The sequence below is a fragment of the Doryrhamphus excisus genome, chromosome 17, assembly GCF_030265055.1.
Source record: "Doryrhamphus excisus isolate RoL2022-K1 chromosome 17, RoL_Dexc_1.0, whole genome shotgun sequence".
Classification (NCBI taxonomy): Eukaryota; Metazoa; Chordata; class Actinopteri; order Syngnathiformes; family Syngnathidae; genus Doryrhamphus; species Doryrhamphus excisus.
In genome coordinates, this window is record NC_080482.1 from 8,211,975 (window position 1) to 8,228,323 (window position 16,349).

Sequence of the window (16,349 nt, forward strand, 5' to 3'; positions counted from 1 at the left end):
TTTACTTTTCTTTCTCTTCCATTGTCTTGCCATGTAAGCGATTATTCGAAAACATGGAAGGAGGCGTGGGTGCGCAGCGCTGCGCCAGACTGTGCTGTTCACGAAATTAGAGCCCTATAAGTTAACGCCACCTATCTTAAACAATACATTTACTGCTTGCATCTTTGAAAAAAAAAATGCATAGTCTTGTTTTTTCACACTTTTGGTGTGTGACTTAGCTAACAAAGGAAGAACTCTATTGATTTTGAATGACTTCATGAACACTACAAGCTAACATGGCATATCTTAAAAATGCCATATGTATGTTTTTGCTCACGATTTGCATATTTAAAAAATGGATGCGGTGAGTGCAATGAGGGGTTAGCGCGCAGACCTCACAGCTAGGAGGACCAGAGTTCGATTCCACCCTCGGCCATCTTTGCGTGGAGTTTGCATGTTCTCCCCGTGTATGCGTGGGTTTTCTCCGGGTACTCCGGTTTCCTCCCACATTCCAAAAACATGCTAGGTTAATTAGCGACTCCAAATTGTCCATAGGTATGAATGTGAGTGTGAATGGTAGTTTGTCTATATGTGCCCTGTGATTGGCTGGCGACCAGTCCAGGGTGTACCCCGCCTCTCGCAAGAAGACAGCTGGGATAGGCTCCAGCACCCCCGCAACCCTCGTGAGGAAAAGCGGTATAAAATAAATGAATGAATGAATGAAAAATGGATGCATGCCACCATTTTGCTACCTTTTTTCAACATTCAAAGACTTTCCAGTACATAAAGCAAGAACCCTATTGATTGTTTCACTGTTTTTCTTTTGATGATATTCCACTTTGTACTGTACCTTCTGTACTGTACATTTCCAACATGAGAGTAGTCCCAGTGAAACATACAGAATTCTCTCAGCAGTCACATGACGAGGCGTGAAAGACGAGTGGGCATGTGTAGGTCAGCTGGAGGTCATTCGCAGGTCAGGCATTGGCGAGAGTTTTCCTGGCACAATGACTGAGCTCAAGCATCAGCGGGGAGTTCCCTGGGTCTCCATGCCCTCCCTCCGTTTGAGCACTGCCTTTGTCATTACTGTATAACACTACACTGTTTGTCCCTGACCGAAGCGAGGAGGAGGAGGAGGACAGTAGAGTGCAGGGGCAAAGTGGGGGCTTGTATGAAGCCAGAGGGCAGGTGCGGGGCTAATTTGGTGATGCAGGAGTGAGTGGAGGTAAGCTTGATGCAGGCGCTGACCCATGCTGTGTGTTACACCCTTTATCTGCTGCCTTTCATTATTCTTTCTTGGGGTGGGGAGGGGTCACTGTGGCCTCTTGCTTGGATGGCTTTTCCAAGCTCCTCAAAGGTGGCTGTGTTTACGCTTTGCCCTTCTATATCCCTCTATCAGCGCTCCACACTTGGGGAGGGGCTTAGCCAGTCTATTGAACTCGGCGTACAGATAAGAAAAAACACAGCAAACTGATGAGGAGAAACGAAAGAAATGAAGGAATAATCCAAAACAGGCTCTCATATTGGCTTGTTATCTCATTACTGCGGGGGTTGGCTTGTCACGCCTGGCTGCTTGGACCCCCCCCCCTCTCTCTATACATAGAAAAGCACAGAATTCCCAGGTTATCCGTGCCGTATTTGTGTACCTATGATGGAGAATAACAGCAAAAATGGCTATCCATTTTTACCCTCCCGTGTATTCCCGTACTGTGTGGCCATTAGAGGAGGACTGGGAAAGGAGCGTCTGTCAGCTAAAGTGGTGAAGATGTACTTCTGCTACTTGTGCCAAAATGAGGGCTCATTAAGGAGGCAAGGGAGGGATGTTTGTAACAGAGATGGGCAAAGTGGTGCTCTTACAACACAAGAGGCACACGCCAAATAGACAACTCCATTATGTCTAATAATACAGAAGGGCACATTTTTCACATTTGGGGGCCCTACATATTTAATGATTTTCTAACAGTAATATATGTATATCCATACAGCCTTTTTATGAACAACAAAATCCATCATTCCACCCTCGGCCATCTCTGTGTGGAGTTTGCATGTTCTCCCCGTGCATGCGTGGGTTTTTTCCGGGTACTCCGGTTTCCTCCCACATTCCAAAAACATGCTAGGTTAATTGGCGACTCCAAATTGTCCATAGGTATGAATGTGAGTGTGAATGGTTGTTTGTCTATATGTGCCCTGTGATTGGCTGGCGACCAGTCCAGGGTGTACCCCGCCTCTCGCCCGAAGACAGCTGGGATAGGCTCCAGCACCCCCGCGACCCTCGTGAGGAAAAGCGGTAGAAAATGAATGAATGAAAATCCATCATATTCTTCAGGTGCTCCAACTTGCTGCTTTTAAAGTTATGGCTTTTCATGACAACATTTTATAACGTCACACCAGAAGGTACTGCCCTGGAGAGGCCCGCACTATGTACTATATATGCACTACAAATACATGAAGAATAGCCTTGTGTAAAAAGAGGGGCGGAGAGGCTTCACCACACATCTTTAAACTATACATTGGTGTCCTATACTAAAGCTATACGTTTTGTTTTTCTTCAGGAATCAGACTAATGTAGCATGATGTTGTTTTTATTTGATCATTTTTAATACTGTAATGTTTTGGGGGTGTCTGGAAGTGATTATAGAATAGGTTATTTGATGCTGAAGTAACCAGAATTCCTAAAATTCCCAATTAGTAACATCAGGAAGTCATGTACAGTACATCTCTCTGTTATTTGCCCTCATTGTTTGTGGAAGGGTGTGTGTGTGTGTGTGTGTGTAGCCCCACCTTCCTCACTTGGGAACTGACCCTTTTTGTTTGACCAAAACAGCACGGGGGTGCTAAAATCCAGCAACAGGAAAGAATGGAGTTGCTGAGATATGAAGGACAGTCAGGTGTGTTTGTGAATGCAGCATTAGTCGTAATGTAAATAGCCAGCAGGTTACCATGTTGTATATACAGTATATATATTTATATATATATGTGTGTGTGTGTGTGTGTGTGTGCATTCATGTGAAGTCTTAGCTCAGGCACTATTGCATTACAGTAAAAGCAGCATGTTGCTGTGTATTTATCTGTGCTTGGAAATGACTTTGAGAATTAATTGATTCAAGAGGGAGTGACACAGAGAGAGGGAGAGAGAAAGAGAGAGAGAGAGACAGTGCACTTTATATCCAAAGCCTTTTAGTGAGATTAGCTGCAGCCTTAATGTCTTTTCCTTTTTATTTATACCGACTCAGCCTTCCTCTTTTCCTCCTCCCATGTCTGTGTGTCTCACTTTGACAGAATACAAATGTTTTTTGTCAGTTTCTGGAATAATAGAACACAAGGCAGTTATCCATTATGAAACAACCCCATACTGTGTTCAAAGTAGGGATGTTCCGATCCGGATTTTATGCTGCCGATATCGATAATCCATGAATGAAATCGGCCGATACAAGGTTTTTTCTTGTTAGAAAATGGCAAAGAGATAACATTTATTTTCATAGTTTTTTTCTAGTCTAACAAAGCCTGTATGCTTGTTTTACCAAAGCATTGGCTGTAGCGTTTCTGTATCCTTGTTAAATCGTATTTCTCCTCTTGTAGAATTGTACTCCTCCTTGTAGTTCTTTATGAACTGAAGTTGTAGTTACAGTCGAGATCGCTAGCAAACAGGAAATACGACAGCGCTGCAAAGAAAATTGATGACAGTTGTCTACAGCCAGTCAGCACGCAGAACACAATGGGCTGGTTCTCAATTAGCCAATTAGCACAGTTGTGGCTGTATATTTAACCGACTGACAGATGGAAGAATGGCATCTTTACTTCAGCAGAACACGGACAACAGACATATAAAACAGAACACAGTTACAATACATGGTGCTCTAATACACCATAAGGACATAGAATACAATGAACGTTCATACACTGTTAAAAGAAATGTAAAATTACTGTTCTTTTGTATTTACCTACACTTTAAAACTATAGGGGGAGCTGTACAGCAGAATATATATCTTATTGATTCTAGCTTTCAGAGTGTGTGACAACCATCAATAACCCTGCCTCTCTCATTAACAAATGCACCTCGTTAGAAGAAGCCATAATGATTGGTGGCGACGTAGCTACGACATATGCAAGCATATTGCCTCTGTCTTGAATTCTCATCACTGCAGTCCATTAACGAGATTTGTTTTCTTTGACAAATAGGTGAAGACCCAGAGCTGACCTCATCTTAATCAGGGGTCTCAAACTCAATTTACCTGGGGGCCACTGGAGCTAGGATCTGGGCGAGGCTGGGCCGCATCAGGTTAAAAAATATATATAGAAAAAAATAAAAATAAAAATATTAATAAATATTAAGTATATTAAATATTAAGAAATATACATAATATAATAGTCTTCAATCCTTCTGCTATACCCTCCACTTTTTCAGTGCTTTGGTTCTTTGCAAAAGCTTTGATAAAACATTAAATTATAATAAATTATAATAAATTATTATAAATTAATTTTTATTTATTATTAAATTATTAAATAAATGTTTAATGTTAATTTTTATTTTTCGACACAAAATAAGATGGAAAAATAAATAAGCAAATCAAAAAGCAAATGAAACAAGTGAAATTAATTTTTATTTATTATTAAATAAATGTTTAATTTTTATTTTTGACATAAAATAAGATAGAAAAATAAATAAGCAAATCAAAAAAACAAAGGAAACAAATGAACAAATTATTTTTTTATTTATTATTAAATTATTAAATAAATGTTTAATGTTAATTTTTATTTTTCAACACAAAATAAGATGGAAAAATAAATAAGCAAATCAAAAAACTAATTAAACAAATTAAACTTTCATATCAAGACACGAGACATGAGTTTGAGACCCCTCATCTTAATCTTCAACTTCTTGTTGTTGCTTGTTGCCGTTCCTCCATTATTGCCTCCTTCTAAATGTCATTTTTGGCCAGCGGCTGTTAAGGAAAGAATAACGAATGATGTGCGAGATAGAAAAGGAGAAAAAAGGGCAGCCCTGTGTATGAATTGAAGGCCCCACGGGTTGAAGGAGGCCCATATTTTGGGGGGATGAGGGGCACCCTGAAACATTAAATATTAACATCGTCTCTCATCTTTGCCCCCTCTGTGACACCCGCTGATTGTTTTTTTTTTTCTTCCCCCTTTCAGTCCATCAGGACACTCTCTCTCTAGCGCCTGTTCATCAAATTGAGTTTCCAGCTGTACATAAATGAAAAGAGGCCAAGCGGGTGGGGGGGAGGCTAGCGCGCTAACTAGCTTCTCTTTTCTATTATCGTGCAATTTGATTTGAAAAGTAATGACCTTCCATTTCATATTTATATCCATCAGTATTGAAGATTTGTCTAAGAGTTGGATTTTTTTTTAAATTTTTTTTTTGTACAAGTACGTGCCCGTTTCCAAGCAGTTATGACGTGTTTTAGGTTACTTTCAAGTGTGAAGATGATATCTGTGCTTCATTCATGTAATTTTTATGGGCTCTCTGGAGCATCCGGAGGAGACGAGGTTTTGATTAAAGCTAGGAGACAGACCTAAAAAGCAGATGTAATGATTAGATCTATGTGTACTGCAATTAGATACAGGATATATGATGCTTTGATATTGTGTTAGTGTGTCTGGGCTTGTGGAGTGTCGCTACCTGAGCTAGCAAGGAAAAGTCACACCTGGAACCCCTGTGGCACAAACACACACTGAGGTCATAGGTGTTTGACTTTTTAGAATCATTTTTTTATTGCCTCTAAAATACCACAGCATGAGAATACACAATTTAATTTTGTGCACTGTATATTTGGGATGCTCCAATCTGGGTTTTACTGTTTGCTGCCAATTCCGATACCAGTTGGTAGTTTGATACTTATAGGTTATTACATGGTTTGTCTGGTATCAGGCCAGGTATCATGCCCACAAGTGTCAGTATCAGCCCGAGACCGAAGGTCTAGCATGCGGGGGCATGATACTGGGCCTGATACCAGACAAACCATGTGATGATCTTGTTATCACATACTATTTAATCATGAGCTTATTATCACATACTTTTGTTTTTCCATCATGTAACGTGCCAGAGAATTGAATTTTGATTTGAGAGAATCAGGCCATTTTCTTTTCTGATTGATAAAATAATGTAGCGACCCTGACGTGTTCATGTTGACATGTTGTGCTCTTGAGTGTCTGACTGTTCCGGGTGACTGTGAATGCACCAGGGGTGGGGGCGTGTCGTGTTAAGGAAGCACTGTTGCGTTGCTGGCGGTGGTTGCAACGGCGTGGTTACGGCCAACAGTAGCCAGTATTGTTGTGTAATAAAAGCTTGTTAGCGATCACAGTCGTGTCCTTTCCTCTCTATATTTTAATATTTTTATATAACTCTATATTTTATCAGTATCACTGCCCTGGGCTTTGACACAGTATCATTTCGGCCTTTTCCCGTATCATTCATGGGTGGTTTCTAGGGTACAGGGCCAATTAATACTGTAGTATGTGATAATAATCGGTGTCCGATTAATCGGGGTATCCCTCCTGTATTCTGTTTGACATCGGTTTTCTGCCTTGCTTCTTTTGCATTTTGAAGCACTTTGTTTTTGACGCAGTGTAGAACTTCATTTGGATTCAGTGGCTGTGCTTGAGGAAAAGGAGACACAGAGGACGTCAAAGGACAGGGAGGAAGGACATAGCTGAGTTTGTCTGATGATGTTCCCACGGATTTTTCGTAACACCGCAGAGTCAAACGTGAGGCTGTTAGTAAATTACCCTGCGGGGGGCCATAAATGAAACAATGTCTACTTCTTGTATTTCTTCTTTGCATTTATCCTCATTTTCCTCTTACGGGACAAAAACACTCGTTGACCGTACCGCCCTAAAATGTGACCTTTAACTCTTATCGCCAGGACAACAGGACCCGCAAAGGGGAATCCAGCAGTGGGACAAAAGAGTGTGTAAAGACCATGTTGCCCACTTCAGCTCTTTTGTTTGTTAGAGGAAAAAGGGGGCAGTGGAATAACACAGACACACACCAGGCAGAGTGTGTGATTTATCAGTTACAACTGCACACGCTGCCGCGTTAACGCTATGTGTCTTGTCACTCAGGAATGCTCATATGCGGCCAACAGACGGCACCTGCTGAGTCAGCGCGGCGATGACTTAAAGTTGGAGTCTGTTCCATAAAATGTTGACATAGTTGGAAAAATACAATTAGCAGCAACCCTTTCCCCCCCGTTCTCATGCTAGGTGGTCATTGCATTAACTGGAAAATATATTTTTTTTCAGGACAATCTCTGTCCTGAATGTCCTGAACTCCTGTTTCCATGTCAGTATCAGGTATCAAGCCAATTAATGCTGCCTGGAGAAGTATTTCTCCCATATGTTGGCTGTACGGAGACATAACAACCCACACCCATAAGGAAACCCACTCCTCTGTGACATCACAAAAGAACAGTTTTGCCACGCCCTCTGAAACCGAGTATTTTGAGCCATCACAAACTTTCTGTGCTCACTTCCAAATGTTTGTCAGTGACCGCTATCGAGCCAAATAATGCTGCCTGGAGAAGTATTTGTCCCATATGTAGGATGTACGGAGACATAAAACCCACACCCATAAGGAACCCCTCTTCTCTGTGACATCACAAAAGAATCGTTTGGCCACGCCCTCTGAAACCGGGCATTTTGAGCCATCCCAAAAATCTTTCAGGGCTAATTTCCAAATATTTGTCAGTGACTGGTATCGAGCCAAATAATGCCGCCTGGAGAAGTATTTGTCCCATATGTAGGATGTACGGAGACATAACACTCATGCCCATTAGGAACCCCACTCCTCTGTGACATCACAAAAGAACAGTTTTGCCACACCCTCTGAAACCGGGCATTTTGAACCATCCCAAAAATGTTTCAGGGCTAATTTCCAAATATTTGTCAGTGACTGGTATCGAGCCAAATAATGTCGCCTGGAGAAGTAGTCGTGCCATGTGTGGGATGTATGGAGCTTCACTTCTCATCACCGAGGTCATGTTGTTGACCTCTTTACACAGTTGAATCAACAGTGCCCCTGCTGTTTACAGTCACGTAGATTACTCCATGTTGCCTCAGTTGAGGGACGAATAAAGGCATATCTTGCCTCAAGGCACTATATTTCATCGACAGACTACTTAGTCTGTTATTATGTTGAGCCCTAAGAGGTATCATCTCTGCTTATTGTCAGATAATTGGGACATTTTGTCATCGTTACTCATGCAGCAAATGAACTGACTTGCAATGAAGAAGCTGAGTGGAGTTGTGTTTTCACTTCAAAAATGTTGATGGGGGGGGGGGGGCATTTATTTAGGGGAGTGTTCGCTTGGAGTGTTCGCTGAGCTTGTTTCATAAACAGAAAAGCAGAACTCATGGGATGTCAGAGAGCGTATCGCCTACAGCCACGTCCATCTGTGACATCACAAAAGAACAGTTTTGCCACTCCCTCTGAAACCCAGCATTTTGAGCCATGCCAAACTTCTTTTCGGGCTCGCTTCCAAATGCGTAAACCTCATTATGTGAAACTTCGGCATCATCCAACATGAGAATACAGTAAACCTCGGATATATCGGACTCGGATATATCGGAAATTCGCTCACAACGGACAGATAAAAAAGAACCGATTTTTCTGTAATGCATTTCCAATAAAAATTCATTGCATATATCGGATTTTTTATAACGGATTTCGCCTTTTTCGGACAAAATCTCCAGTCCCGTTCCAATGCATTTCCATTAAATTTCCCTCGCATATATCGGATGGCCGCATCGTGGCGCTCCGATTCGCCGAATCGTGACAGGCCGCTATACGACGTCATTTGCAGCGTTTGCAGCGTTGCCTGCGCGTCCAGGTACATTGGAAACATAGTCAAGGAAGTGCCTTTTTATAACGGATAAAATCCGATTTACGCATATACCGGATATAAATCCGATATATGCGTAAAACGGACATTTTCCGGTATACGCATATAACGGATTTCGCTTATATCGGACAAAACCAGTGGGAACAATTGAATCCGATTTCTCCTTAATTTATAGGTCAGAAAAGTGGAAAAAGAAACAAATTAATATTATCATTAATTGTTATCATCTTGAGAATGTACAGTACTTTCCGTGCAGAGCGAAACCACATGAGTTGCAACACAGATCTGCCCCACTCGGCTCTACTACTTGTAGCGTGACACTTTTTCGTTCCCGTGAGACTTTAGTGTTTGCTTTTTACAGTAACCCCCCCCCCCCCCGTACGTTTAACTTCCTCTCAGCGGTGTGTCACCACGCTTGCCTTTCACACTCGCCCTCGCTATTTGACGTTCATTGTTGGCTTGTATGTGTTGCAGCAGCTGCTCTGCACCTGTTCTGGTCTCATCAGCGCACCGCTGACAGACTTTAGGGCCGTCACCCCATTCTCTGGCCCCCAGCTTGATCCTGCCCACGCTCACCCACAAACACTTTTATGTCACTGTACAGTACAATATCACAGTCTCTGCTAAACTCACCTATCTCGTTCATTAATGCACCCGTGATACAAGTTAGAATTGCACTTCCTTTTTATTATCTCCTCTCGAGTGACTTTCAGCAAAGGGGCTCTAGTTTGTTTTGCAGAGTGAGGCTCGTTTATCACATTGGATTTCCTGCTGAGTCTTCCTATCTTGCAGTATGAGCTGAGCAACTGTGAAATGCTTCTTCTTTTTTTTTTTTTTTTTACTGGATGCCGTCCGAAGCATTAGCAAGCCATTATCCTGTATTATCACAGTGCTAATAGTGTTTCCCTCTGCGTGTACCAGTATGAGTGTACAAAGACTTTGTAATGATGCTAATAGCAGCCATCTCATGCTGGAAAAGAAGCCAAATGCAATTGGTAGTAGTGGAGGTCCCTGTTGGATGACATGATTCAGCTTGCAGATAAAATGATGGCCAACTGTATCGGACTGTGATACATTTGAAGTTATCTCAGCATGTGTCAAAAGATAGTGGGGTAGGGTCGGGTGGGGTGTTAGGGCATGAGAAACAGGAGGAACTATACTATTGTACAGTCGTTCCTCATTTATTGGTTCCAAACCCGACCGTCATGAATGAATTTCTGCTGTAGGATTACGATTCGGTATTTATAAACTGAATATTTGGTAATGGTAATGGTTTTATTTCATTTGAACATGCATCAGATTACAATTGAATGCATCACATAATTAGTTCACAGTTCCACATGTCCAAAAGGAGTAGGAAGAAGCAAAGCTTATTAAATCCTACCCCTCCATCTGGTACTTTTACAATCAGTAACTGTTACATTTGTTCACTTCCTGCTTTCCATAATACAGTTTAAGGTTTTTTTTTGTTTTTGATGTACGAGGTGATATGACCATATGATGACATTATGTGTACCATAGTAACTGTCAATATAGTTTTTAATATATATAATATATAATAATCCTGTGATTGGCTGGCGACCAGTCCAGGGTGTACCCCGCCAGTCGCCCAAAGACAGTTGGGATAGGCTCCAGCAGTAGAAAATGAATGAATGAATGAATAATATTATATTATATATTATAATATTATATAATATATATATATATATATATATATATATATATATATATATATATATATATATATATAATATATATAATATATATAATATTTTCCCAGTTAGAGATTACAAAACCTGTTTATGACTTTCTAAATATGTTTTTAACATTATTAGAGCCCTTGAGACATTAAACAACACCCCTATAGTCACTTTTGTTTACACCACATCACACAGAGAACATGATCACTGCAGGGACATAATAGATGGACATCTCTGTGTGGAGTTGGCATGTTCTCCCCGTGCACACGTGGGTTTTCTCCGGGTACTCCGGTTTCCTCCCACATTCCAAAAACATGCTAGGTTAATTAGCGACTCCAAATTGTCCATAGGTATGAATGTGAGTGTGAATGGTTGTTTGTCTATATGTGCCCTGTGATTGGCTGGCGACCAGTCCAGGGTGCACCCTGCCTCTTGCCCAAAGACAGCTGGGATAGGCTTGGGATGGGTTAGTTTTTTTTAACTTGTGTAACAGTTATGAATCATCCAAATTAGAATTTCATTCTTTTGGTATTTTTTTTCTTAATGGGCTTCATTGTGGTTTTTAAGTGACCTTATTGCTGTAGGTGACTCTTGAGGTTGCTTCTTGTTCTTGTTTGCTTTGCCAACAACCCACAGGCTCTTTCTCACACACACACACACACACACACACACCAATAATCCAGCTAAGGTTGTTTTGGACCACACACATTCTCTCATACAGGTACCCACATACACCGTAGGACTCGGACTGCAATGCACCAATCTGTGGTTGTATGGTCACCTGGCATCCAACAGCAGAGTTACTGTTTGGGTTAGCAAGCACACTGCAAGCTATCTTGTCCCGTTCTTTTTGTCTTACTTTTCCACTGGCCTGCATACTAAACGAAGATATGTGCACTGGGTATTAAAAAATGCTCTTTGAGAAGAAAAAGTGGTTTGATGTCCGGAATATGACAGTAGGTGAAATGGAAAAGGAGAGAGCGTTTCTTTTGGTCATGATGCGTCTGCGTAGTAAAGAAGAAGTAAAGAAAAGTACATAAAAGAGAGGCAGAGCATTGAAGATGTCTGGGCATTAACTTTTCAGGAGATGTGGGACTGATACAGTTCTCCGGGTCCTCCCCACTCTTGCCACGTTGCTTTGAATGTCTGACACACACACACACACACACACACAAAGTCTAATAGGGTGAAAGGAGCTCATCCTAGCATTTTTCTTTATGCGGACTAGCTCAAATAGCCTCACAATAAAGGTTCAATACACACACATACTGTACTTAAGAGATGCTCATAAATATAACATCCATTATAGATCAACTGTAGGTGTGTGTGTGTGTGTGCACATCACAGCCTGGTCGTCTCTTTACCATCTGTCTCGCTTCCCCCGGTCATGCACTCCCATCTCTTACACACACACACACATGCACACACAAACACTGTCCCCTCTCCAAATCGGATTATCTGGCCTGCTTCAGCTAACGAGACCCCCATGTTGCGGGCCCGTTTCTTCACCCCACATCACATAGTACCTCCCATCATCCATTTCACACACATTTGGCTCTTAGCTCAGAGTGGACAAAAAAGGACTGCCTAATTATACTCTAATTGCCCAGCTCTGTCTGTCCAGCTGCCTGCTGTGTAAAATGGATTGATCGATCACTGCAGGACCAAATATATAAAATGAAATGTGAACTGGATGGTTTGAAAATGTTCAACTCAACGGTGAATAATAATAGTTGGTCATGTATCACTACAGAATCTGGTATATATCTTTTACGGGACTGACAAGCACACGTACAATTTGAGGAGGATTGATTGAAAACATGGCCGCCATTAAGCAAAACATCTTTTCTGTGCTGTTGCTTTTTCCTTCTCTTTTCATATTCTGTTCATGTTGACGCTGCTCCTGGTTTTGGGATTCACTCAAGACACATTTTTGTCCAATATTTTAGCTGAAATTGAAAATTGTATGATCTCATGGTTTCTGCAAAATTCCACAAAATTTTATGTAACATTAAAAAAAATGGTTAGAATTTTAAAATACTGTCAAACTTAGGTTTTTGTATGTATATTGAATTTGCCTCACATTTTGTACACTGTAAGTACTGCACTTAGCATAACAGTCTGTTTGCCCTGGACTGTATGGTTCAGGAAATCTAATGCATTGCCGACTCACTGTCTGTCCATTTTTCATTGATTGTGGCTGCTAAATAACCTGCCACGGGGCCAAAGACAAATGCTAGCAATTTGATAAAGAAGGTAAAAAAAAACATAATTGAATGTCCGCATCAAAAACAACTTCCATTCATTCCTCATTTCAAATTATTTCTGCATATAAAAGTAGAATTATTATCTGTGAAATGTATTTTTGGTTCATATTATTACTATTATTTTGTTATTATACATACCTGTACGTTGCCTAATTTTGCTTAAATTGCCTTTTAAGCAAATGTTATGTATTCCTGGCCTAAATTAAGCATTTTCAAGCATAAAAATGTTCTAAATTAACTAAACTACAAAGACGATGATCTGTAGTCTACACTAAGCATTAAGTGTCACTAATATGGATTATGCAGCAGACGTGATGGCTAACAATAAACATTTATGATTGTATAATTATTTTTCTCACAACAGGCACAATATAAAAAAATAGTCGTCATCATCATAATAAATACAACTCTAAATCCCCATCTTCACTTCCTGTCCACACGTCCGAAAGACATTTATTGAAGGTTTATGAAGTCTTATATGCCTTAATTGGTTTATTTTATGTAATTATATAAACTACATTGGATAATATGAGTGTAAAGGTGACTATAGGGATGTTATTTTGCATTTAAAGGGCTCTAATAATGCTAAGAATCATACTTTCTATGGCTTTCGATGCTTTAATATTATGTTTGTTACTCTTAAATCCTACTTTGCAGAAATTCACTTATAGCGGTTGAGTCTGGAACCAATTAACCACAATAGATGAGGGATTACTGTACATATTTACATTTTTTTTTCCGTCTTTGCTGTCCCACAGTCTCTTTTCACTACAAGTAGCAAATTGAGTTGACATGTTTTCCAAAAGAGCAAACAAACGGCATAAGTGTGTTACATTTGGGCTCTTTCGACATGTGCCAGCGAGTCACTTGATCTAATATGCTGTGGGTGTGTGTGTGTTTTTCCCAAGCACCACTTACTGAAGTGTGGGGGGGGGGGGACTCTTAAAATCCTTAGGAGTGCTGCATTTGGTTTAGTTGCACATTCTTGGACGTTGGATGGTTGTTTGGCTTGCTTTTTTTTTTTTTTTTTTGCACTGGCAAGATATCAGATGAGTCTGAGAATCTGTCAAATGAAAATGTATTTCAAATGAACCATAACGTCTCAAATGTTGTAGGCTTTTTATGGTTATTAATTGTTATTGTTATTGTATTGTAAGTGTAAAAAGAAGTTAACCACAGTTGCAGTGGAGAGGAATGGTGGAGCCAACTAAGTGATAGTGATGATGATTAATACATAAAGTGAGGTTAAAGTGAAGTTAATGTTACATCAGCATAAATGTCAACACTTGACTCACCTTTGACCTCTGCCCGATCTGAGGGTCATGCTAAATTGTTACGTCTGGAATGCATCACACATTCCCCCCCCCCCATTGTCCCTTTTTATTTCCCCATTCCCGCTGCCCTCTATTTAACCTTCTTTTTCTTGCTTCCTCATAACAAGGCGTCAACTTCTTCTCATCCACTCTTTCATCTTTTCCTCGTTTTGTTATTAGGCCAAGACCCGTCAAGTATGATCCCCCTCAGATGTCCGCACTCCTTCTTTTTCCCGCTCCTCTCTGCAGCTTTCTCACAACGCATCAATTATTCAAGTGTGGATTTTGTAGCTGAGAAATTGCCGACATTGTTCATGTATTATTTATGAATGATCTCTGCTGGGTTAGTCAACGGCTTGCTCTCCCATCCGAAATGTGGATATTTCTTATATCTACATTTTTTTTTTCACAACAGTGAGTACAGGCCAAGCATTTTAATACAATATAGGAAAAGACAGGAAGCAGAACTGGAGGTAGCAAAGATAAGGATGCTGATGTTCTCATTGGGAGTGACCAGGATGGATAGGATCAGGAACAAGTACATCAGAGGGACATTACATGTTAGAGGCCTTGGAGTTAAAGTCAGTGTACAGTGTAGATTGACTATGCACTGAATATAAATACAGGCTCGCACGGCGGTTGAGTGGTTAGCGCACAGACCTCACAGCTAGGAGATCCGAGTTCAATTCCACCCTCAGCCATCTCTGTGCGGATTTTACATGTTCTCCCCGTGCATGAAAATAATGCAATGAAAATAAATAGTCTACAGTCAAGCTTGGTGATGGTTCCACCATTTGTCTCGGGCTGCACGAGTACTGCATACAGTACAGCGTTGAGGGAATTGCGGTTAATTGAGAATAAATTATACATTCCCACTTGTGCTATGACATTCTGAAGCGGGAAATTGGGCCACATGGCAGGTTTCCAACATGATCACGAACCTGCACACACCTCCAAGATCCTAAAGCAAGTGCAAGGTGTCTAAAATCCACCAGTGATGTCATCATGCTTGCATTAGCTGCCTAGCTAATCTAGCTAGTCACTTGTGTTGCCTGTTGTTTGGAGAATCGTGGCTGGGGGTTGGCTAATTTTGACTACTGCCATACCAGCTGTACACTGACTACTCTAAAGTATATCCAAGTTTCATTTTGTAGTATGAGGGGGGGTACTGTCTTTTTTTTTTTAGATAGAGTACATGTAACCACTAGTATGTAATCGACACATTTACCACCCATCCTTAACTGTCTTGCTTCGTGTGTCTCCACAGTGTGCTGCGCATCTGTGAACGTAAACGTGGCTCCCAAAGTGGAAGTGTTGAAGGATGAGAACGCCAAGCTGCCCTGCTCCTACACTATGTCACCGTCATCCAGCAACACCATTGTGGAGTGGCATATCGTAAGTGATGGCACGTCACTAAAGTCCGTTAGAACATTAAAAAGCTTTTGCAGAATAAATGACCTTTCATTTTTCTTTTCCTTTTTAAGGAGGATCAGGGAATCAGGAAGCGCGTCGCTTACCGTACTCTGGGCGGCGAGGCTAAAAGCGAGAAGGGAACCCAACTGAGCGGCCGGGTGAGCATCGATGAGGACTTCACCTTGACCATCACGTCGGTCCAACCCAATGATGAGCTCACCTTCCTCTGCTTGGTCAATGGAGGAACTGCTGGTGCAGGAGAAGCCTCCACGATGCTCAAAGTCTTCTGTGAGTTCACGTTTGTTGTGCTGTCATTCGTTTGTGTACAGATACAGGCGGTGTAACAGTACATGTAGTGCGTAAGACGAATTGTTAGGGATGATGCGGAACAGGGGGTACACACTGGACTGGTCGCCAGCCAATCACAGGGCACATATAGACAAACAACCATTCACACTCACATTCATACCTATGGACAATTTGGAGTCGCCAATTAACCTAGCATGTTTTTGGAATGTGGGAGGAAACCGGAGTACCCGGAGAAAACCTACGCAAACTCCACACAGAGATAGCCGAGAGTGGAATTGAACTCGGGTCTCCTAGCTGCGAGGCCTGCATGCTAACCACTCTGTCGCTATGCAGCCCATGATGATTTTCATTCATTCATTCATTTTCTACCGCTTATCCTCACGAGGGTCGCTGGGGTGCTGGAGCCTATCCCAGCTGTCTTCAGGCGAGAGTCCCGGTACACCCTGGACTGGTGGCCAGCCAATCACAGGGCACATATAGACAAACAACCATTCACACTCACATTCA

General features: G+C 41.3%; 1 protein-coding gene across 3 annotated transcripts in view; it reads left to right on the forward strand.

Moving 5' to 3' along the window:
• Positions 1-16,349, forward strand: part of bcam (basal cell adhesion molecule (Lutheran blood group)) — a 57,767-nt gene that overhangs the window by 24,373 nt on the left and 17,045 nt on the right. For all 3 annotated transcript variants that reach the window (XM_058053157.1, XM_058053154.1, XM_058053156.1), the window contains exons 2-3: positions 15,388-15,515; positions 15,605-15,821. In XM_058053157.1, coding sequence (XP_057909140.1) covers positions 15,388-15,515; positions 15,605-15,821 — 345 coding nt within the window. The remainder of the gene's footprint in view (positions 1-15,387; positions 15,516-15,604; positions 15,822-16,349) is intronic.